The sequence below is a fragment of the Nelusetta ayraudi genome, unplaced genomic scaffold, assembly GCF_046127955.1.
Source record: "Nelusetta ayraudi isolate G7.1 ecotype Tasmania unplaced genomic scaffold, CSIRO-AGI_Nayr_v1 ptg000034l, whole genome shotgun sequence".
NCBI classification, from domain to species: Eukaryota; Metazoa; Chordata; class Actinopteri; order Tetraodontiformes; family Monacanthidae; genus Nelusetta; species Nelusetta ayraudi.
The window spans coordinates 3,419,177-3,440,382 of NW_027466084.1; the positions used below are offsets into that span (position 1 = coordinate 3,419,177).

Consider the following 21,206-nt stretch of genomic DNA (forward strand, 5'->3'; position numbering starts at 1 on the left):
ATTTAGTTACACATCTCTCTCTCTCTCTTAAAAAGATGCGTGTTAAAATTTGTTCTCGTGTTGCAAGGGGTTTTAATTTGTGAGGTTTGGCTGTTTTTAATTGATTTTAAGCTTGTTATTAATGCTTTAAAGGTTTTGAAGTCAATAGCTGAGAAGGATGATCTGCCTCCAACAGTAACATAAGAATCATTTATACACACTTTCACTGCATGAATGGTAAACATTTGCGCTTTATCAGACCAAAATTCATCAATTGGGGCAAAAGTATTCCCACTCTACTTAAGTAAAAGTATGGATACATGTGTGAAAAAATAAAGTCTGGGAAAAGTAAAATTATTGATTCAACTCCGTACAAGTACACAAATATACTTAAGTTAAAAGTAAACATTATTTTTTTGTGCCATTCCGGAAACGGTGCAATATTAGAGGTTAATGCTCTTAATGTTATTTTCTACATCTTTGTTTTTCTATGAACTGAAATCATACTGAACAATGACCCCAAAGCCAAGGCATTGTAAAATATCATCCACTTTCATGTTGAACTACACAACAGTATGATTCAAATAGCTCAAGCAACAGCAAAAACTAAAATAAATAATAAGTGAATTACTTTGAACCGAATTTGTATCTTTTGGTCAAACTTTTCAACCACAAAAGTAGCAAGCATGTTTTTCCAACGCAAGGAGAAGGAAGACATTAGTGCACAAATATAGGGAGTAAAAGTTAAAAAGTCGTCAGAAAAAGAAATACCCAAGTAAAGTACAGATACCTGGAAGAAAAACGTACTTAACACAGTAACAAGTATTTGTACTTTGTCACTTACCTCCTTTGAATTTTGTATGTGTGTGTGGGGGGGCACTTGCGTATATCTCAAATAACAGATCTGATGCAAACAGCCAAAACAAAAAGATGCTCCTCACTACTGTCTCATCTCCTCCATGTGGAGGGAGGGGGGGGTCGAAGGGTTGAAGGGAGGGATTGGTGGGGGGTGGGGGTGTAGCTTGTCACACAATCGCGAGCTTTTTTTTTCTTCTTCTTCTTCTTCTTCTTCTTCTTCTTCTTCTTCTACTTCTTCTTCTTTATTTTTTTTTTTAACCGGGCGAGGCCGTCCTTTCGCGATGGGAGGAGAAGCGTCAGTGCTGCGGCTGGACGCCTGCAGTTCGCTGCTGCGACCGTGGTGGTGGTGCCGCTCCGGGGCGGTCCGGGTCCGGGGCAACCAGAGCGAACGAACAAGCGCGGAACGTCTTCAGTAAGTGCGGGGAAAGCGATGAGGAAGGTCGACTGTCATCGTCAGTAACAGCGAGCCGAGTGCCGTCCGTGTCTTCCCGTCGCCGCTGTCATGCCGTCCCCTCCGCCCCCTCCTCCCTCCGCTAGCCGGCCACGGGACGCCGACGGAGCGGCGTCACAGCGGTGTCCGAGTCCGCTCGTCGGCGGCGACTGGAGAAAGTGAAGGAGGACATCGTCATGGAGAGGCAGAGGCGACCCAGGGGGGACGCGGTGCCCCCCGCCTCGACCAAGGAGGAGAAGCGCAAGGAGAAAGAGAAGAAGAAGCAGCAGCAGCAGCAGCCCAGAGGCGGCAAGCTCTTCCGCAAGAAGCCGCTCAAGTCCGTGGGCAGCTTCGTCAACAAAATCATCCGAACTTTGGGCACTTTCACCCCGTCCGGGGACGCCGCGGCGGCTCGAAGCGCGGCGGCGGCGGCGGAGGAGGACGAGGACGACGGGGGGTTCCGGAACGGTGCGTCGCCGTGCACCCTGAGCGCGGGCTCGGCGGCGCTCGCGCGGGAGGACGCGCAGGTGGCGCAGGTGGCCACGACGATGACCTGGGAGCGCGCGGTCAGAAACGGCTCCGGCGCGTTCTTCCCGCCGCCGCCGCCGCTGCGCGCGGGCAGGGACAAGCTGCTGTGCCAGTACGGCGACAAGGTGCCCGGCGTGCTGGGACTCAAGAACCACGGCAACACCTGCTTCATGAACGCCGTGGTGCAGTGCATGAGCAACACCGACCTGCTGGCCGAGTACCTGGGCTTGGAGCGCTACAAGCTGGACCTGAGCCACACCGGAGCGGACGATGCGAGGACCGACGAGGTGCGGCTCGCCAAGGGAGGAGAAGTGACGGAGCAGCTGGCGCTGCTGGTCAAGGCGCTGTGGACCCTGGAGTACACGCCGCAGCTGTCGGTGGACTTCAAGGTACAAGCCCGGACCGAGAGGGCGCGCGCAGGTGGAGGTGGAGTGTTGGTTGAGGATGCTCAGAGATGTACACGATAGAATCTAAACTTGACCATCTGCTTTTGTTTGTTTCCAAGTTCTTTTGCTTTGATAGTTCTTGGCGCACCACAAATACGAGGGCATTTTGTCTACTTTTCAAGAAGACAGTTTTATTTCATTTCAAGTTCCTTATTTCATTAATTTTCAATTCCCGCTTCTTCCTGCACTCAGGGTTGCGGGGGTCTGCTGGAGTCTATCCCAGCTGTCATAGGGACAAGATGAAAAAAAACAATAATATATATATATATATATATATATATATATATATATATATATATATATATATATATATATATATATATATATATAAAAGGAAACAGCAATGTTCCTGGGATCTAGAATGAAAGGGGGGCACAAAGAATAATATTCTTATTCAATCTGCGCCTTTAGCCCAAGAAATCATTTTACCGAAGAAAGGTAAAAGAAAAATGCCAAAATAGTCAAACAATTAAATACAACAGCTGCCAGCCACGGCAGTTACATTCCTTTTTAGTTCCTACGTTGCACAGAAACACAACATTCCATCAATTAAGTCGTGAATTTTGGTTTTCTGAAGGTCCTTTTAAATGACTTGCTTTCTCTTTTTTTTCCAATCTTTCCTGAAGGCTGATTGGTTAAGCGTGTTAAGTGTGTGCTCGAAAACCTCATTTGCAGAATACTAAAATCTACTGATTCTAAAATGTCACCACTTTCAACTGAGCGAATCGTGGAATGATAATGGATGAGTTGGATCGTCTTCCCCCGATTATTCTTTTGGTTAATGTTGCCTGAAGAAGCCTGGAGCATCTATTTTTCGCAGAGCTTTCCCCGCAGAAATTTCAAGACCTCAACTGCGACCTTTTTCCGACACGACCAAGCAATTTCTGAGCTCAAATCTCGACGAGTGACTTGAGCAGAACGCCTGAAACGATTCTTGGCTGTTGTGCATTCCAGAAAAGTCGACGCAGAAACTCGATTCGACCTTCCGAGCTGCCGAGCTGTAGGGGTGGAACGAGGACGATGACGGCGGACGCGAATTAAGACTATTTGTGGGCGAAGTCTACAATTAGGTGCCTACTGACCTCGCCATTTGGTCCAGGGTAATCACAAGTTGTGCCCACTCTACTGTAAACACTCCCAGCCGGGATCAGCCTCCTAATTTCTTCCACGCAGAGCGAGGTGTCACACCTCTGACATCACCCGCCCGCCGGCAGCCAGACGGTCGGGGTTGCCAGTCGTGTGTTTGCAGAGTGTTTCCCTGCCAGGTGATAATAAGGCTGGCACTCTGAGTCACAAGACTCAGATGGGGCCTGCAAGGGGCGCGGAGAAGACGTCTCAAAAAAAATAGAAAAGTTCAGAAACTTCGCATGCCGGGGTTAAAATTCACCTCTCCCGCTTCTCGCTGAGCTTTATCTACGCGCAGCCCTTGGCGTTGGATTGGCCCCCCCGAGCCTCAAGTTCAAATAGATGATAAAGTGCAGCGAACAAAGACGACCCACGACGGAGCTATTCTTGGAAATGCTAATCTCTCCGCGTAAAAAGGGAAAAGCTTATATTACACTATTCCAGTGCCGTGGCGTGAACACTGCAGGTGTACGAGATTGTTGGATCGTTGGATTGAACAGACACATCTATCGCAGGTGAGGCAGTCATAGATGTCCAACACAGAAGCGTGGCACAGCCTCAAGAGTGTCTTTGCCAGTATTGATAGAAATCAAATCAAGAGCAAAAAACAACAAAACAAAACGACAAAAAAAAAAAAAAAAAACATTGCTTTGGAGTGAGCTGTTTCCTGCGTTTCCTGAGCTTTCGCTGCAGCCGCTTTGCTCTCGGCTTTGGCTCGTGTGCCAGTAGGAGGTCCGGCGTTCCTGCTGTTTAGGCCTTCTGAAATAGCTTGTTGAGTAATACCACCGCCGCCTGAGGGGAGGCATTATAAAATAATCAGATCGCTCCGAGGCTTTTTTGCTCAGCGCTAAATTCACTCCTAGTTTACAGGAGCTCACGTCCGCATAAAGCATTTAGAAGAAAAAAAAAAAATGACATAAAAAGGGATGCAGGCTGTTGAAATCCTCAGTGGATGTTTTTTTTTTTAATTGATTGTATGTATGCTGAAAGCCAGCAGACAATAAAAGACTCAGCTGAAGCAGCAAATTTAACACACCACTGAGATCAGTATCGATCAATATCATAATCAATGATCACATCGCGTGGACTTTGACTCTTGCGTGGATTTTTTTTTTATTTTTTTTTAAGTATAATCACCTTCAGGGATGCTGCACATGTCGGTGTAAGCGGATGGTTGGGGCTCCATCGTGTAAAGGCTGTCCGGTTTGACCGTAGCTGTTAAGAAATGAGCAGTGAAACTCAGCAGGTCAGTCGCCTGCAGGGCAGGTCTGGAGAGGAGGAGTGGAAAAAAAAACAAAAACAATACCTGGCAGGTCACCACATTCCAGCACCACCTGGCTTACGGGACCAGCTGAGGAGGTGGAAGGAGGGAGGCAGGCTCCCTTTATTGCTGTTGATGGATAGATAGATAGATAGATAGATAGATAGATAGATACTTTATTGATCTCCAGGAGAAATTTAGCAAATTCTCGACAAGGGAACGTGTAATAATGAAAATAAAAGACTTCAAAATATAAAATCTGACTCTTTCTGAATATGAAATTTATATAACACACGTTACTGTTGTGCATAATTGTCAGTGAAATGTTGAATCGCTCCCACCTTTTACAAAGTTAAAGATCCTACTCCGTCCTACTCTGGACGCCTCTCATGGTGGCAACCTGCCCCCGAGCGTCCGCTTTGCAGACGGATACACTGCGAACGTTTTTAAGGTGATTAGTGTCTGGAACTCGGAGCAGATGTGGGCCTTTTGATCCGGTCGGCTCGTGTGTGTTTCCTGACCTCCCGCCCCAGGACGGCATGTTTGCGGAGAGGCCGGTGCGGGGACCGAGGGCCGAAACTCCAAACACTTCCTAAACAGCAACGTTTGGCTCTCCATAACATGAGAGGCCTCCAGGGAGTGGACGGGAGTGAGAGTGAGAGTGAGAGTGAGAGTGAGTCGGACAGGAATGTCATCCGTCCAACTCGCTATGTTGATGGTTTCATTTTGGAGGTGAAATGGATGCTTACTCGCAGGTATGTGCCAATGTTTGCTGTCCCGTTGCTAATCTTCAATGATTGTGCAAGTCGCTGGGCACAGTTGGAGTCGGTGTTCCGCAATCCCACAATGCACAGCAGGTGCTTCGCAGCTCGGGACGCTTGGGTCACTGTATGTTTGAAGCGTGCGTGACTCGGCTGTGTGTGTGGGGGAACCAGGAGTGCATTTCAATTGATATGGGCTTTCCCCCTACTGATGCAGTGGAACGGATTTGACTGTGGAGCAATGGATAGAACGCTGGGCTAGTTTGGGGGGCAAAACGACTTTGAGGCAAGGGGAATGTGACCCCCTCCACCCCCCCCCCCCCCTCCCGATCCCAATCATCAGTGTTGTTGGGATTACTCCATAAAAGTAATCCAACCACTGATTACGGATTACTTCTTGAAAAGTAATCCGTCATTACTTCTTTAACTACTTTGTTGCATAAGTGATCAATTACTAATTGCTAATTACTTTAGTTAAAAAAGATAAAGTAACAGTTGAGAACGTCTTGTTTCCTGCACATGATGTACAGCGAACCACAATATTCTTAGAGATGAACTCAAAATAGTGTATTTCCAGCTACAAACACAATCGCTGTATTTTCCTTTGCTGCCGCCATGCTTGTTTAAGTGCGTCGTTGCATATCAATGATGTCGGTTTCTGGTTGTTTTTCTAAATGTCAAACATTTTGTCAATAGTAAGACATTTTTAGCTTGCAAAATATTTTGGAAAAGTAATGGAATATTTACTTGATTAAGTAAGAATGATATAATTACCAGTTTTACCAGAGTAATCCTGTTACTCCATTACTAAAAAAAAAAGAAAAAAGAAAAGTAGTTTAATTACAGTAGTGGATTACTTAGTAATAGATTACTTGCCAACACTGCCAATCATAGTGATTATTGGATTATTAGACATATTACCGATACATGAGATTGAAAACCTTACAAAGTTGCGTTAAAATAATGTTGTTAAATCGATAGGCTTGTGTTAAGGTGCATAAACCCAATTGATGAGGGCTAGAAAAAAAATCTCTGTTTTCAGCAAGTTATAATAGTTCACCAGCGAATAAGTGACATGTTAAATGTTAACTGTAAAATTGAAAACATTTGGTTCAATAAAATAAAAAAAAAAATTAGACTGTTGCAACATCACTGACTTGAATTTGAGAGACTGAAAGAAAGTGGTGAATGCAAACAAAGTGCATTCCAAGAACAATAGTTGCAGCTAATGAGCCTTAAAATTTATGACCAATGTTAACAAAATCAAAAAAGTTTTCAAACTTAACCTGAAGTCAGTGTGTTGTGTGGATAACACAACACACTGTTCCTTTCTCATGCTAACAAGCTAATGTTTTAAATGTTTAAAGTTTAAAGACAGCTTACCTAATAGTTTTTTTTTTGACGTTATGGAGGTCCTGAAATAGTCAACTGTAATATGTAAATGGCTTAAATATTACTGCTGCCAAAGTGATGTGCAGTGACTCGATGGGAGTGTTTTCCATTTATCACAGAGTTGCATGATTATACACATTACAGACTGCCCATTGGCAATTATGCCACAGAGAGCAATAAAAACACATGGCATTTTCCACAACCTCAATTATCACTGAGACAATTGCCACCTTCAAATGGCTGATGGTAATTACTGTTATTACTTTGCTGTGTAACAGCTTCTCTGCGTATCCATGATTCTCACAGTAAATGTCAGAGCGCTTTTTGTGTTGCAGTAGCTACACTTGGTGTTTGGAAGTGGGCTTATTTTAAACAGGGCTCTTCTGTGCCCCACCGAAATCCTCCACAACAGCCTGATCCAGTAGCATTTTTTTTGGTCATGCCATGTTGCACTCTTGGATTAGTGCTTTGAATCACAGCCGCTTTGGATGGAGCTGAAGTCCTCCATATGCTCTTGATCTAATAAAACCATTACTTAATCATGAGACACGTGCAGATGTTTCCAGTTGCATTGGCCACTGTACTGGCAAACTGCCCGGCACCTTGCAGCTCTTTAGTCACATGCCTTTAACTTCACCCAACGTTACGCCAAAGTAGCTATAAGAGGCACGTGACAAGTTAGTGGATCGTAGCTCTCCTGTAGTCTCTCATCACTGCCGTCGCTTCCACAGTACGCCGCCTGTGCTTCTTGCGGTTGAAGGTCCAGTGTGTAGTATTTTTGAGATTTGGAAGAACAAACAGCGATATCAAGTTACATTTTAGATTTTTTTTCCCAAAATTTTCTTCAGAGTTTTTCACTCTCCCTCCCTCTACTTATTTTGCCAGTGAACTACGGTGGCCTACACTCAAATTTGGATACCTCATCTACCTTCTTCTTCGTTGGTTTACTTGATTGAGGACGCGAGTGTTCACCCTAAATAAGAAACCTGCTGCCAGGCAGTTGGATTATCCACACCAGACTTTCCTTAGAAATATGGTAGCGCAAGCTGGCAGCTAACTGGCAGCAAGACACTTGATCTGTGTATATTCTTATATATATATACATATAAGACCCATTGTAAGGGTAGGGAAGCTAAATTTATTTTATAAATATATTATTAGTAGTAATACATTAAGCTTTTGTCTAAATTAAAATCATAAATCAAGCCAAATATTACACACCGGACCTTTTATTGTCTTTGCTGCTAACTTAAACACTCATTTTCTTCACCATGCCTTTAGCTTTGTCTTTAAATGTTTTATTTTACATTCTTAAGTAGAGAAAATGCCATGGTTTGTGTGCTGCCACAGGTAGAGGTACAATTTCTGCCTCATTGAAAGGAAGGCGAAGGTAGAAAAGAAGAAAAGAAGTTCAACTTAACTGCACAACAGTCGACGCAGAGTCCAGACATAATGACATTTTTATGAGAACCCCTTTTTCCTCTTAGAAATACCCATAGTAGAGTACATGTGCAGTGATAATAGGTTCATGGTGCGGTAATTTCTCAGTGAAGCTGCAGTGTCAACACAGCTGGCTTGTAGCAGCTCCGAACAAAGTGTTTTGCCCATAAACCCAATTATCTAAACTCAATAAAACAGCGCAGCAGCATAAATAATAATTTCACATCACATTTCCTCCTCCTCCTCCTCCTCCTCCTCCTCCACCCCACCTTCCCCCTCCCTCTCCAGACCATAGTTTCCAAATATGGCAGCCAGTTTCGGGGTAATTCGCAACATGACGCTCTGGAGTTCCTGCTTTGGCTGCTGGACCGTGTCCACGAAGACGTCAACCTGGCGTCCAACAACAACAACAACAAGTTCCAACTTCCACCACAGGTGAGACTCCCTGGGGTCAAGAGAGAGGTAACGACGTGTTTCTCTTCCAGGAAAGTTCCCGTTTTGATTCGACTGTGTGTCTATGCATGCGTGTGGGTGTTGAAGTACCTTGTACAAAGTCACCAACATGTTCCATAAACCACAGAACTGAGCCATGATTACATTTGTGTCGCAAAATCACCTTCCTCATGTGACGCAATGGCTTGTGTCGTCATTGTGACCATGGTCAAATTGATGGTGACGCAAGACGTTTAGAATATGTACACATATTGTATGATTATGTAACATATTAAATCTAAAAATGGATGGAAATAGTGGGATTAGCTTTGTCTGATGTTGCACTCAGTTAGCTGCATTTTTCACGAGTATTAGTTATTATAAATGATTCACGTTTTGAAAATGAAAAAAGGTCAATGTTTTCAAATCTGTTAGATATAATGCCTGAAACTCCACTTCAAAGAAAAGGGGAGTTATGAAGAAACGTGTTGATTTACCCAACAGAATTTCTAAGAGTTAGAAAACACACTTTTACAAAATAAAAGCACGTATTGCGGCTAACTGGCGATCAATAAATAAATAAGCCGCGGTGTCGATGTAACGCAAACGCCGACATATCGCCCATCCCTACTCACGGCTCCTACAGCACGTGAGCAACATGCGTTAATGCGCGATAAAATAATTGTCGGCGTTTATAAATAAACGAGTTAACCAGATAATAACGCGTTAACTTGGCCAGCCCTACAATTTATTAAAGGTCTAGTTCGCTCAAAGAGGAGATATGGGGGTAAAGAATTCAACCCAGTGCACGTATATAGCAACTGAAGTTTGCACACTATCAGACCTTGTGAGATTTACAATAGCTGGAAGCTGAAGCAGTTTTTCTGGTCATTGCTGTTTATATGTTTTAGAAAGAATGGCTAAATGGATTTTAAAAAAAAATTAAAAAAAATCATCCATCAACATCAGAGTGAGCACTTAATTGGTGAGATATCAATTTTGAGTCAACCCTTTAACATGTACAAAACTATATATGGTCATATATAATATATGCTTTTGTTTGCTCCGTCCATGGAGTGTCTGTGTGCATGTCATGTATCTGGCTGCATTTTTTTTTTAAATAAAAAAAGAAAAGGAAAGGGGGAAACAAAAAAAAATGAGAAAGTTCTTGGGTTGACCTCCATTTCTGGATGAGAGTGAATTATGTGCAATGTGGGCTGAGGTTTGTTTGTGTGTGTGTGTGTGTGTGTGTGTGTGTGTGTGTGTGTGTGTGTGTGTGTGTGTGTGTGTGTTTGTGTGTGTGGGAGGGAGGGTTCTGCTCTGTGTCTGGCTCCGTGGCAGACATGGCAGGAGTTCAGCACTGGGCTGACACTGATAAGGTCTCTCTTGAAGAATCAGCAGCACCCTGCAGAAAACGTCGCCACACCTTGTTAACACCTAAGAAGCCGGTGAGCTGTTGGGGGATATAACCCGCACTTAGCGTCGGATACCGTGTGTTTATCTTTAAAATGCCGTTTTAGCTGCCTTTGAGTCGGTGATCTTTTACTGCCAGGCTGCTTCCTATTCCTTCACCGTGCCAAGAGAAAAACGCTGCAAACTGGCCTTGAGTGAAAAAGTCATTTGTTCCGACTTGGGCTGGGTTACCGAACTTTGATACATTTGTCGCAATGACCCGAAATGCTCCGATCGAATCAAATATGAAAAAAAAAGAAAAAAAGTCATTTTCAGTGCCAAATTCCTATATCAAAAAGAGTAAATTTTTGTTTTTGAAAGCCAATAATCTTTTGACATCCTGTGTCAAGATCACAAGTCGCTGCCGATTGATTGGCTTTCACGATATAGAGGAGTGAAGTAAAGAGACTGGCAAAGTTTCGTCTAGGTTGGAGTGAAAATTAGCGTCACGCCAACGAAGAAGTCTATCAAATTGTCATCAAGGTGGATCAAAGTAAAGCAAAAGGCAAAATTTGTGTCAAGAATGTAACAGCAAAGGACAGGTTTCTAACAAAATTGATTTCAATGAAAACTTGGAATCACCAGTGAAATGGAGAATGAATTCGATTTGATTTGTGCTGTAATTGCAAAATGGAATGATACCAATTCCTGGTCCTAGCTCTAGTTCTGACAACAGTGTTCAGAAGGGTGCCAGCTACATGCTAAAGGTGGGTAGCTCCAGTTCTAACATAAAGGCAGTTACAACTTGGAGGGAGGAGAGACTACTGGAGTCTCTCGCTCACTTGAGTGAGCGCCTGTTCGATGGTAACGGTTTTATGGCGATGCTGCTTCAAAAACATCTGATATCCTCTTAAAGTGGCCCCATTGGACCCTGAGGAGCAGAACTGGACACAGATGGCAGAATCCATTTCAAATGGTTTGGGCCCATCGGATGAGATTCTGTGCTGTGAACACGGTCGATTTCACTTTATCAAAGCAGAGAGTCTGAATTGTCCAGCAAAGAGCAGAGATTCGTCTGAACAGACAGTTTTTATCTGAAAGGTTGCTTGCATGTGACTGAAAGGCCTAAACACAGAGGAAGAAATAGCGCACTGATCAGTGGGAAGAGCAGATTACTTAGCAAATGTAATTGATTACTATTACAAATGTAATAGTAGTGTAACTATTCCTATCACTTTATCAAAGTAATGTAACCTGTTACATTTGATTACATTTTCACGACTTTTCTAGATTTTGAATAAATGTCCTTAATTTCTTTAGACCCGAGCGTGTTACTGCTTTCAGCGGTACTCAAAACAGGGAGACGATTCAACAGGCAGCCGAGTGGCGCTGCAATTGAGATACTTGACAGGAGAACCAATCGGAGGCATCAGAATAGCATCACACTTTCGTCTGTGGAGAGGAACGGACAAGGACGGCGCCCGTGCCAAGCCAGTGCGCGTGAAAACCACTCAAAGCGACAGAACTAAAACTAGCGAACATAGAGTCGAGTCCTTCAACAAAGAAAGATCAGATGTAATTAAAAATGTAATCATGAATTTTTCCACAAGTACCTATCATTCCCTAAGACAGCTGGGATAGGCTCCAGCAGACCCCCGTGACCCTGAATAGGAATAAGCGGGTATAGAAGATGAATGAATGAATGAACTATAATTCAGTTACAAATCAGTTCCACTAATGTCACTGATTACAATTATCTTTATTTTGCAATTAAATGATGTAACGGCATTAGATGTGACGCATTACTTCCCAACACTGTCTCAGAACCTGCTCAGAACCTGCTCAACCCAGAGGGCTGCAAAGGTCTCTGCACTTACCTGTGATCAGGCCCCTCCCTCTTTCAAATTGCCATTTGATGGCACCGGGGAGACCTCGAGCAGGTTAAATTGGGGATCAGCGGAAGGCCTTCGTGTAATGGAATATTAAATACCTCTCACGGGGAGTGAAGTGGGGAGCGGGGCACTTTGGGCCCACGTCCAGAGCGGAACATCTCTCGTGAAGGTCGTCTCTCGCGTTTTTGTCCAGGCTCCGCGCCATCAGCCAGTGTGCGGACTAGGAAGTCACGCGACCTTTCCCTTTTTTCTTGAGCGCCGTACCCCGCAAGAGAATCCCACCGTTCAGAAACCCTTTCGGGTCACTCTCAGAAGTCCTTCCCTTTCATTTCCTCTCTTTTCTTTTTTCGCCCGCCCACCTGTCGATCCACTCCGGCTCCCTCTGCTGCCACCCAGCCGGAGCTGCGGGCGGCTCCCCGGTGGGAATCGGCGGAGTCATTCGGGGTCGCGGCGAGGCTGACGGGAGGCGTCGGCTCCCGCTTGCCAGTCCGCGCACGTTCGCCCCCCTCCGACTGGCAGCCGAGGAGGCTGCCGCTCCGTCTTCTCCTCCTCCTGCTAATTCTAGAGCCTGTGGCTTGGAAGATAATTGTTTTCAACCATGTGTTGTTGGTTAGCGCTTCCCCCCTCTCTTCCATCCCCATGTAGAAAGCTGTGTAATCGCAACCGCTAAGTGCTGTCAGAGTGCTCGGGGGTTGGGGAGTGGTGAGTTGGGGAGGAGGGGGATATTTAGTTCGTGCAATGCGGGGATCCTGTGCACATTTCACCATGGAGCCCAGCGGTGACCTCCCCGGGCCTTTTGATACGTCACTTAGCATACGTCGACGTGGAGGTTTCTTGGGTCATTTATCGTCAGGAAGCAACACAGAGCAAAGTGTGAGGCCCGCTCGTAACTCTCCGCCTCCCTCTTTTCAATGCGCCTCTTTGTGAGTCGCAGTCAACGAGAGACACTTGTTGCTGCGCTGCTCGAGTGCCGAGACGCGGAGGTGAGGCCCGGCGTCGCTGCGATAACGCGGCGAAGAGCGAGCGAACGCTGAGCGGTGGCGACAGCGAGAGAGGAATTACTTCTCTCGATTCTGCGAGACAAAAAAAACAAAAAACAAAATGCCTGAGCAGCGCCAGTAGACTGCCGGAGGGGGTGTTACGTGTGTCGCGACTTTGTCTGGGGGGGGGGGGGGGGGGCGCAAAAGAGGTTGTTTTTCTGACGGCGAGCTCTCCGCGGACAGGATATGAGAAGAAGGCTTGAATTCCACCGTTTTAGTCGCGCAACGGCGAAGTTGGGATAGAGGGAGAACAAATTCTTTGAAAACTGGGGTTTCCCCGAGTGGCTGCCATGCTATCAAAGGTCAGGGGGTTTGGGAAAACCACGTTGGGCAATAAAGACCATTTCTGCAGGTGCATACAGGCACTTTAACGGGGAAACCGACGAGCCCTACAATTTTGATCCCAAGTGTCAAAATTTGGCAAGCCATTTCCATTAGGACAGAGCTGAAGTTGACTCGGACTGAAAGCACGGCAGCATAGTTTCCGCGTTTATTTGGTCTCCCCCAAATTGCATACTTCTGTATAAAATATTTCACTTCATTTTTTTGTTGCATCTATTGGACGTTTGTGAAGTCGTAGAATATGTCGAGGCAGTTACAAAACATTATCACTTAGAATAAGTGCTTAACATCAGGGAACCATTTCATTTCATTATCATAGCCAAGGTTAGTGCACCAGTGTTGACATTCAAATGTGGCATTTAAATTAAAAGTGCGTCAAAGCTTTGATGTATTTCCTAAATGTTTTTGTTGTTGCCTGTAAACTTTCAGTTATTACAAATTTATAAAGTTCATGCAGCGAGGATGATGGAAAACCACTAAAAACAGCGACTCTCTGTTTTGCCACCATTCAAATTTTAAGTATTAGTCTCTCGCTGTCGAACATTCAGGCTTTATTGGAGGCAATGCGTTAAAACGAGACTGAGACTGTCTGCCGCAGCGGCTCAGTTATCACCACCTCCTTGCAGTCTGAGTTCTGAGGGCATCACAAGCTGACTTTGGAAATGATATCCCCAATAATCTTTTCATCAATACCTGGACCTTCCAGAGCGGTCGCCATGTTAAACTCCACTGTTTTCTCAATATCTGAACTGACGTTGCAAAGTCTTTTTTTTTTTCTTTTTTTTTTGAAGGGTTCTCGGAATCCCGGCGATTCCGATTTTGAATGGAACTCACGTTGCAAAACTGTTGGGGACAACTCAAGCGTTTTTACAGACAGCTTAGCCAGTAGCAACCGTTTGAGGTTCTTCATTTGGCTTCAAGGGCCTTTCGCCGGAGGCACTCATAAGCTAAGCCTCTGGAGAGCAATGCTGGAATTCATAAATAAACTGTAGTATTACACAGCAAGGAGCCATTTGCAATATTTTTCTTCTAGGACCTCAGGATAAACAAATTTCACTCTGCTCTGATCCAGCAGCATTGTGACGTCTAGACGAGGAAGTGAAGTCCAGCAATGCTAACGACGGCATAGCCTAAGACGTTAGCTCAAATTGTATTTCACAGGAAAATGAGACAATATAGAAGACACACCAAGAGGGATGCAATGTGACAGCTCTGGTACTTGTTCTTCCTTTACCTCTCCCACCTTCAATTCTGATTTTTGTGAACTGGAAATTGACATCCGGACGTGACCCAAGCATAGCAAAAAGGTTTTGGTTGCTGTTTGTACTAATTGTACAAGTGCCTTTGCCAGTGAACGCTCTTCTGAGCCTTGCAGAAGGGGAGGACAATAGTCTGCGTGTGTGGTCAGAGCTGCTCCTTCTCTTTCATCTGGCCTGGATGCGAGTGCTTGGTTGTTTTCTGCCTTGTGTGTGTGTGTGTGTGTGTGTGTGTGTGTGTGTGTGTGTGTGTGTGTTTCTTTCCTCAAGGCTCTGCTTTTAATTTCCTCGTCCGTGCCAATCCCAAAACTGCTTCCTGTGGCTCGGAGCCAGCCAGCTGAAAAAGCAGAGCGAAGGGCTCGCTCTCGATATGACCACTTGGTGTTGAAGCACCTCGGTTAACTCTGACCCGGAGCGGCGTTGACTGACTAGTAGGCCCAGATGCAGAGTTAGCGTCGACGCTGACGGGGGAGAAGAACGAGTCTGAGAGAAACGATGAGCTCAGCCGCGGAGATTTGCCGACTGATGCTGAGTCACAATTAAACAGCCACTGTCTAGAGGGTTTGAAAGGAAATACAGAGTCACCGGTGGTTTTAATAAACAGTGAGAGGACTATTCTGGAATCGGCATTCATGCTCTCCAGGGAGCCCGCCCAGAAAACATGTTAGTCGTTAAGTTGTACAGAGGAAAGAACAAGGAAGCTAAAAGTATCATTCTCTCCTCTGTGTTCTGACCTTTATTTTTTATTTTTTTCTTTATCTTAGCTGAAATAAAACTGGTGGCGAAAGATTTAAGTATTTTCAGCATTGCAAAGCCACGAGTTATCGTTTAACCTTCAAAATAAGATACAATATGTTCCGCTAATGAAATGTTGTTAATCTTTTTTCTTTTCATCAGAACCAAAAAAATAGATTAAAAAAATCATCATTCACATTTATTTACAGCCCGACTGAAGTGACTCTGACTGAGGGCAATTTTTTTTAAAGTGTGTCAATCCAATTTTTCAGTAGGCTGTGTGGAATGATGTACACCGTTGATGATGGATCCAACTTAAAGTGGGAATCGTGCCTGTCACACCAATTTCACTTGTAATGTGATGGATTCAATTCAATTGAACACTCCCCAGGGGACAAATGGATTTTTTAAAAAGCGAAAAATTATCAATCTGAACTCACTCACAAGCGCTCAGAGAAAGAGCCACCCAATTGAATCCGCTGTATTTGTGCAATAATATATCTTTCAATTCAAGAGTCTCATGAATAACAGTTAATTAATTAGTAATTTCACTCTCAAAATGTATAAGTAATGCATAACTAGTCTGAGTGATCTGGCATGCAAAATGTTTTATTCAGCTTCCTTGGTTGTGGCAAAACTTAAAGGCTTGAGAAGGGTTTGTTTTTTTTAACTGCTGAAAGGTCCAGTGTGTAAACTTTGGCTTAATTTATGATTTTTATATTGGTGAAAGCTTAACATACTGCCCATAAATACATGAATAAAAGTGTATACTCGCAGAGAAATATAAGTCATTTAAGTTTTCCTTCCCTTAGAACAGTTAAAATATATATAAGAATATACACAGAGCAACACACTGTTCATTAACCTTGAACATATCAAAATTCAAATATTGATAATATTAATATAACATTTTTAATGTTCCAGTCAAAATTAACCCAAATTCCATTCTGGGCTTTAACCAATTAATAGTGGGGGGAAATATTGTATCAGTACAGTATCGTAACAGAAATATTGTATTGTAATACAAATATTGTAACTGTAGCGACTAAAATACTGCATGTAACACTTTGGATGTCAACACGATGGCAGCTAACGAGTTGCTACTCGTTAGCTGCCATCTTGCGCCACCATTGTTTCAGGAAGCCCACCTGACAATACCCTAAATAGGAAACGTGCTGTCAGGCGGGCTAGCTATAAACAATTTTACCCACTGGACCTTTCAGTAGAAATACTCCAGCCTGGAATGTAAACCCTTAAAGCACAAAGCGCTGGTAGCCCTGTCGCTACCTGCGCCTCATTGCATTTCTTGCTACTTTTTAGCTTTGTGTGTGTGTTTGGGGCCTGTTTGTATGGGTTTTGTGGATCCTCAAACACCTCAAAGACCAGACCGTGGTGTATCATTGCTACGTTTTGATAACCTTTTCCCTCCACTGAGCCCGCTGTGTACTTGATGTAATCCTCGGCGTGGGCGAACGTGACAATGTTTTTAAAGTGGGAGGTTGTGGAGTTATAAATGGCTCTATTTGGAACCAGCTCCATTTGCAACTTGGCATCAACCCTTTTTAAATTGGGAGAGCGTTGCTGGTTGGGGAAGCCATGGTGGTTGTTGTGGGTAACATTGAAATCTCGGTTCCATCTATCTATTTTCTGTCGGCACCGGTCCTTCTCTCAGGCTGCTGGAGCGAGTTCCACCCGTCTCAGCGGGAGGGCAGCGAACAACCCGGACAAGTCGCCCGTTCCGTTCCGTTCCATTCAGTAGTGTAAAAATCAAAAGCATTGTCGTCCACAGCTGTGTCTGTTGGCTGCAGCTGCGCGGCGCGCTTCTGCTTGACAGCTCCAATCTCTACCCGCTGTGCACGGCGGGTCGTCATGTGATCGTACGCTGCACACCAAGCACACACACACATTAGCGACGAGCGAGCACGTGACTGTAGCCGCGGTGCTAACTGACAGGGAAGGAGGGGGGCTCGAGAGAAGTGGCAGCACAGTTTGCAGTAAGCCAATAAATGAACCCCTTTTGCTAAATAGCTTCAGCGTTCAAGTCTTGGAGCCAGATGCACAGAGTGGCAGAAAAACAAGTGAAAAATGCATAATACATAAATAAAGGTAAAAAGCCAGACTCATTTGGATATATTTTAATCCATCATTTTGCATGAAATGGTGTCCACTTCTATGCACATATGCCCAATAGAATCACCTTATCCACAAAGACTTTGCTCTGACTTCCAAACGTAGACAAGCCAATATATAATGCATACTGTGTATACAGTAGCTATATATGCATATATATGTGGGGGTTTTTTTTGTGTGTGTGTGTGTGTGTGTGTGTGTGTGTGTGTGTGTGTATACTGTACAGATATGTATACGTACATATAAGCAATATCAAACCCAAAACATTATTAAGTTTTCCCAATTACACTTGAAACCTGCACTGACTCCATCAGATCAGCTGTAAAGGTAGCGGTAACTTTTACATTTTTAACATAATGTTTCAGACTTCTTTTTTTTTTTTTTATCATGACAGCAGTCATACTAAGACGCAGGCGCACAACCAACCACACACGGCGGCCAGGTTACCAGACACGCAACCTGCACTCCTGATTCCTCAGGCGCCGTCTTTCTGGCCGTTCCTGCGCCTGCACATCATTCGGGCAAAAATCTGTGAGGATGCAAGTTGTGGTGATTACGGCCGCGGCGTTGTGTAAAATTCTTTGAGGATCTCTTTTTAAGAGAATACCTTTATTTTTCACAAAGCAGTATTTTCAATAATTACCAAATGATAAAAAAAAAAGAAGATGAAAGACTCTTTTTTTTTTGATGGCGCATCATCTTGGCTTCTGTGGCTCCTGTTAGGCAACAGAGATTTAGAAAACCACATTTACTGACACACTGCAGTACTGTGTAAATACACTGTGACTCAAGCAGCATGAACATGCATGGACAATGATGTGCGTTTTGGTTTTGCTCTGTTTGCTGGCGTTTCTTTTTTCTTCTTCATTCAGTTTTTAAAAAAAAAAAAAAACTTTATTTGTATCTATATCTGTACTCGACTGTATTTTATCAGCATCATCCACGCTTCCCCCACCCCTCTCAGAATCTTGAAAATGTTATTTTTGTTCTCAATTCCCCCGCTCACAGTCCCTGGCTTTCATTTTCACATTTATACATTTGGCAAATATTGTCATTATTGCAAGTATTATTTCCATTAAATTGTTAAAACAAATATCTACTTCGGTATTCAGTTTCCATCGGTGACTGCTTAAGAAAAACACTGGCGAGAGAGATCCAGGGCCCCGCGTGTCTCACTTGTGGGCACGTAGTCCCTTTATCCTCATCTGTGTCGCAGCAGTCATCAGTGGCAACGGCAGAAGCAGCAGGGTAATAATAAACCTCATCAGCTCAGGGGGCCGGCGCGTCTTCATTTGAATTAATTTCCCCGTCATCCTTAAAGGTGGGATTAATCTTCTTAAGAGACGTGCCACAAAGTCAGACTAACACTCGGGGGAGTCAATTTCTCCCGAGCTCGCGCTTGGTTTTTGAAGAGGGGCCCGTTTAAACAGTCTTGAAGGTGTCCTCCTCCTCTTCAGGAGAAAGAATTGCTGTCACGGTGCCGACGGGACGCGGCGTCGCCGCGAGTGGCCGCGACGACCCCCATCAATCCGTCTGTCCGTCCAGCCGCTGATCAATTTATCTGTCGGCCTGTCAGCCTCTGACCACACTTGAGCAAGCAAAACTCCTTAGTGGGGTTTTCTGGAGGGTCATGAATTTGAATTCATCTAGCTAGCTAGCTAGCTAGTGTGCCTAGTAGCTAGCAGCTCACCTAGGGGCAGAACCCGCACAGGCACAGGCAGAACCTGACAACTCTGAGAAGGAAGGCCCTGGGGTCGAAATGCAGGCAATGTGAATTCATAGTGAAACGAGGCCGTGGCAGATCTCCAACATTTGGGTCCTTCCTGTCAAAGTTACCCATTAGAGTAAATCGAGCTGGAAAGGTGACGAGAAAACACCGGGCACGTTCATCACCATGACTCATCTGTGACCTGACCAGGTGACGCATCAAAAACATGGATCCCTGGGTTGGTCCAGTCATTGCGGTCCAGTGAGACCCCTCTGGTCTCCCTGGATCCCCGGGTCAACCAATTTTACCTTACATCGTGCACATGTGACCATCTTCCTCCGGCTCATCGTGTTGTTCCCATGCTGTCCCGAGTCTTTTCGATTTTCCAATCGAAAACTCTCGGTTCTCTTAGTCCTGTGACTCATTTCGTGGAGAGATGGTAAGCAAAGAGATTTTTGGGAAGTGGATGTCATGGTTAGTCACCCCTGGAAACCGTTGCATCGTGTGCTGTTGAGACAAAATGTTCTCATTCCAGCCTTTGTCAAAGTGAGACGGCATCGATGCAGTCGACTACTCGTTCGATGTGGCCGCTAACAGCTGCTGTGCTGTTTCTTTTCCAAGGACACGCTGGCAGGGCAACAAAGTCTTTTCAGACTTTTTGCGAGGAAACGGTGGAGTCTCGTCTCGGCTTCCTCGCTACCTGTGCTGTGTGTCGTGATGAGACTAGACTAGACTAGCAGATGAGGCTCACACATGGACTCAGCTCTCGCATCTTCGTACAATGGAGGACCAGCTGTAGCTTCTGGTACATTATTACCCCTCTGGCCAATCCTTCGGTCTACCCAGGTTGCAACAGGATGGAGACATGCTGTTTAAATGGCAAGTCATCCGGAGGCTGCTCTTATAGCTCGTCGCTATTCAAATTCACTCTCTAATCAGGTGGACTGTTGAATTTTGACCTTTTGCGTTTTGAGTTCAGCTAGCTTGTGGCGCAGTCCTACATTATAAATGTGTGAAAACCTTTTCTACCTCTATGTTTTTCTACGTTACTGGTGAAAATGTGGGGTTTGGTGAACATGGGGTTCACAGCAACATGCTAAACTCTGCATGCTAACAAAGCAGTCCATGTTGACATTAAAAGTGTTCCATGCAGTACTTTAGTCGCTACTGTTGCTGTACTGATACAATGTTTTTTCCCCAAACATTAATTGGTTAAAGCCCAAAATGGAATTTGGGTTAATTTTGACTTGGACATTAAAAACCATGGTAATAATATTTGAATTTCGATACATTCACCACTAATGAACAGTCTTTTGTTAGCGATGTCAAATTTTGTTTTAATCCAAAGAACATCTTCAAAAACATCCTCGTTTGACAAATTGATAAGTAATGTATGGTATTTAGAATCACAGTCATTCAGTTTGTTTTTTGTGATGTTTTTTTGTTTTGTTTTTTTGGCGTGGGCTGCGACAACAGCGTGACCACTCACCTTTGTTCTGTTAACAAACTTGGCCATGTGATACTTTATTGATCACATTGGGAGACATTCATTATACTGTTTGTGCCTCGCCGCAGGGAGGTCAGAGCACAGGACAAGATGCCTGCAGTCAGCAGGGGGTTTGGTATTTGAGCTGAAAAGCTGTTCAAGTGAGTGATGCTCGCTCACAGGCAGCCACTGTGCCTCTTAAGGGCAGGTGATGTCATTCCCAAGCAATAGGGCCTCTATTTTGATGGTTAAAGGTTAACTGAAGATCAAGCACTAGCGTAGCTGTGTTTAGGCTGACACAAGACTTTGATTATGGACAAGTGTCCTGGCACAAAGGGAGAGGCGCCATTCTGGGGCAGGATGATTTAAAAAGGTAGCTAGTATTGAAGAACTTCTCTGTTCTTCCTTGTTACTTTGTTCATTAGTCATAATAGTAGTAGTAGTTGTATTATTTTACACTTTAATGTATTGATATTAGACACGCGAAAGATTATTTTAAATTATATATATGCTTTTTTGGAGACGAGTCAACTCTGAAATGGGATTTAATGTTTAATCTGAGCAATGGTGAAA

General features: G+C 44.3%; 1 protein-coding gene across 1 annotated transcript in view; it reads left to right on the forward strand.

Annotated features, from left to right (window-relative positions):
- The first annotated feature begins 1,078 nt into the window (after positions 1–1,078).
- The window catches only part of LOC142892375 (ubiquitin carboxyl-terminal hydrolase 43-like), a 65,764-nt gene continuing 45,636 nt past the window's right edge, over positions 1,079–21,206 (forward strand). The window contains exons 1-2 of the mRNA XM_076032512.1: positions 1,079–2,184; positions 8,509–8,655. Of these exons, the coding sequence (XP_075888627.1) occupies positions 1,465–2,184; positions 8,509–8,655 (867 nt within the window). The 5' untranslated portion in view covers positions 1,079–1,464. The remainder of the gene's footprint in view (positions 2,185–8,508; positions 8,656–21,206) is intronic.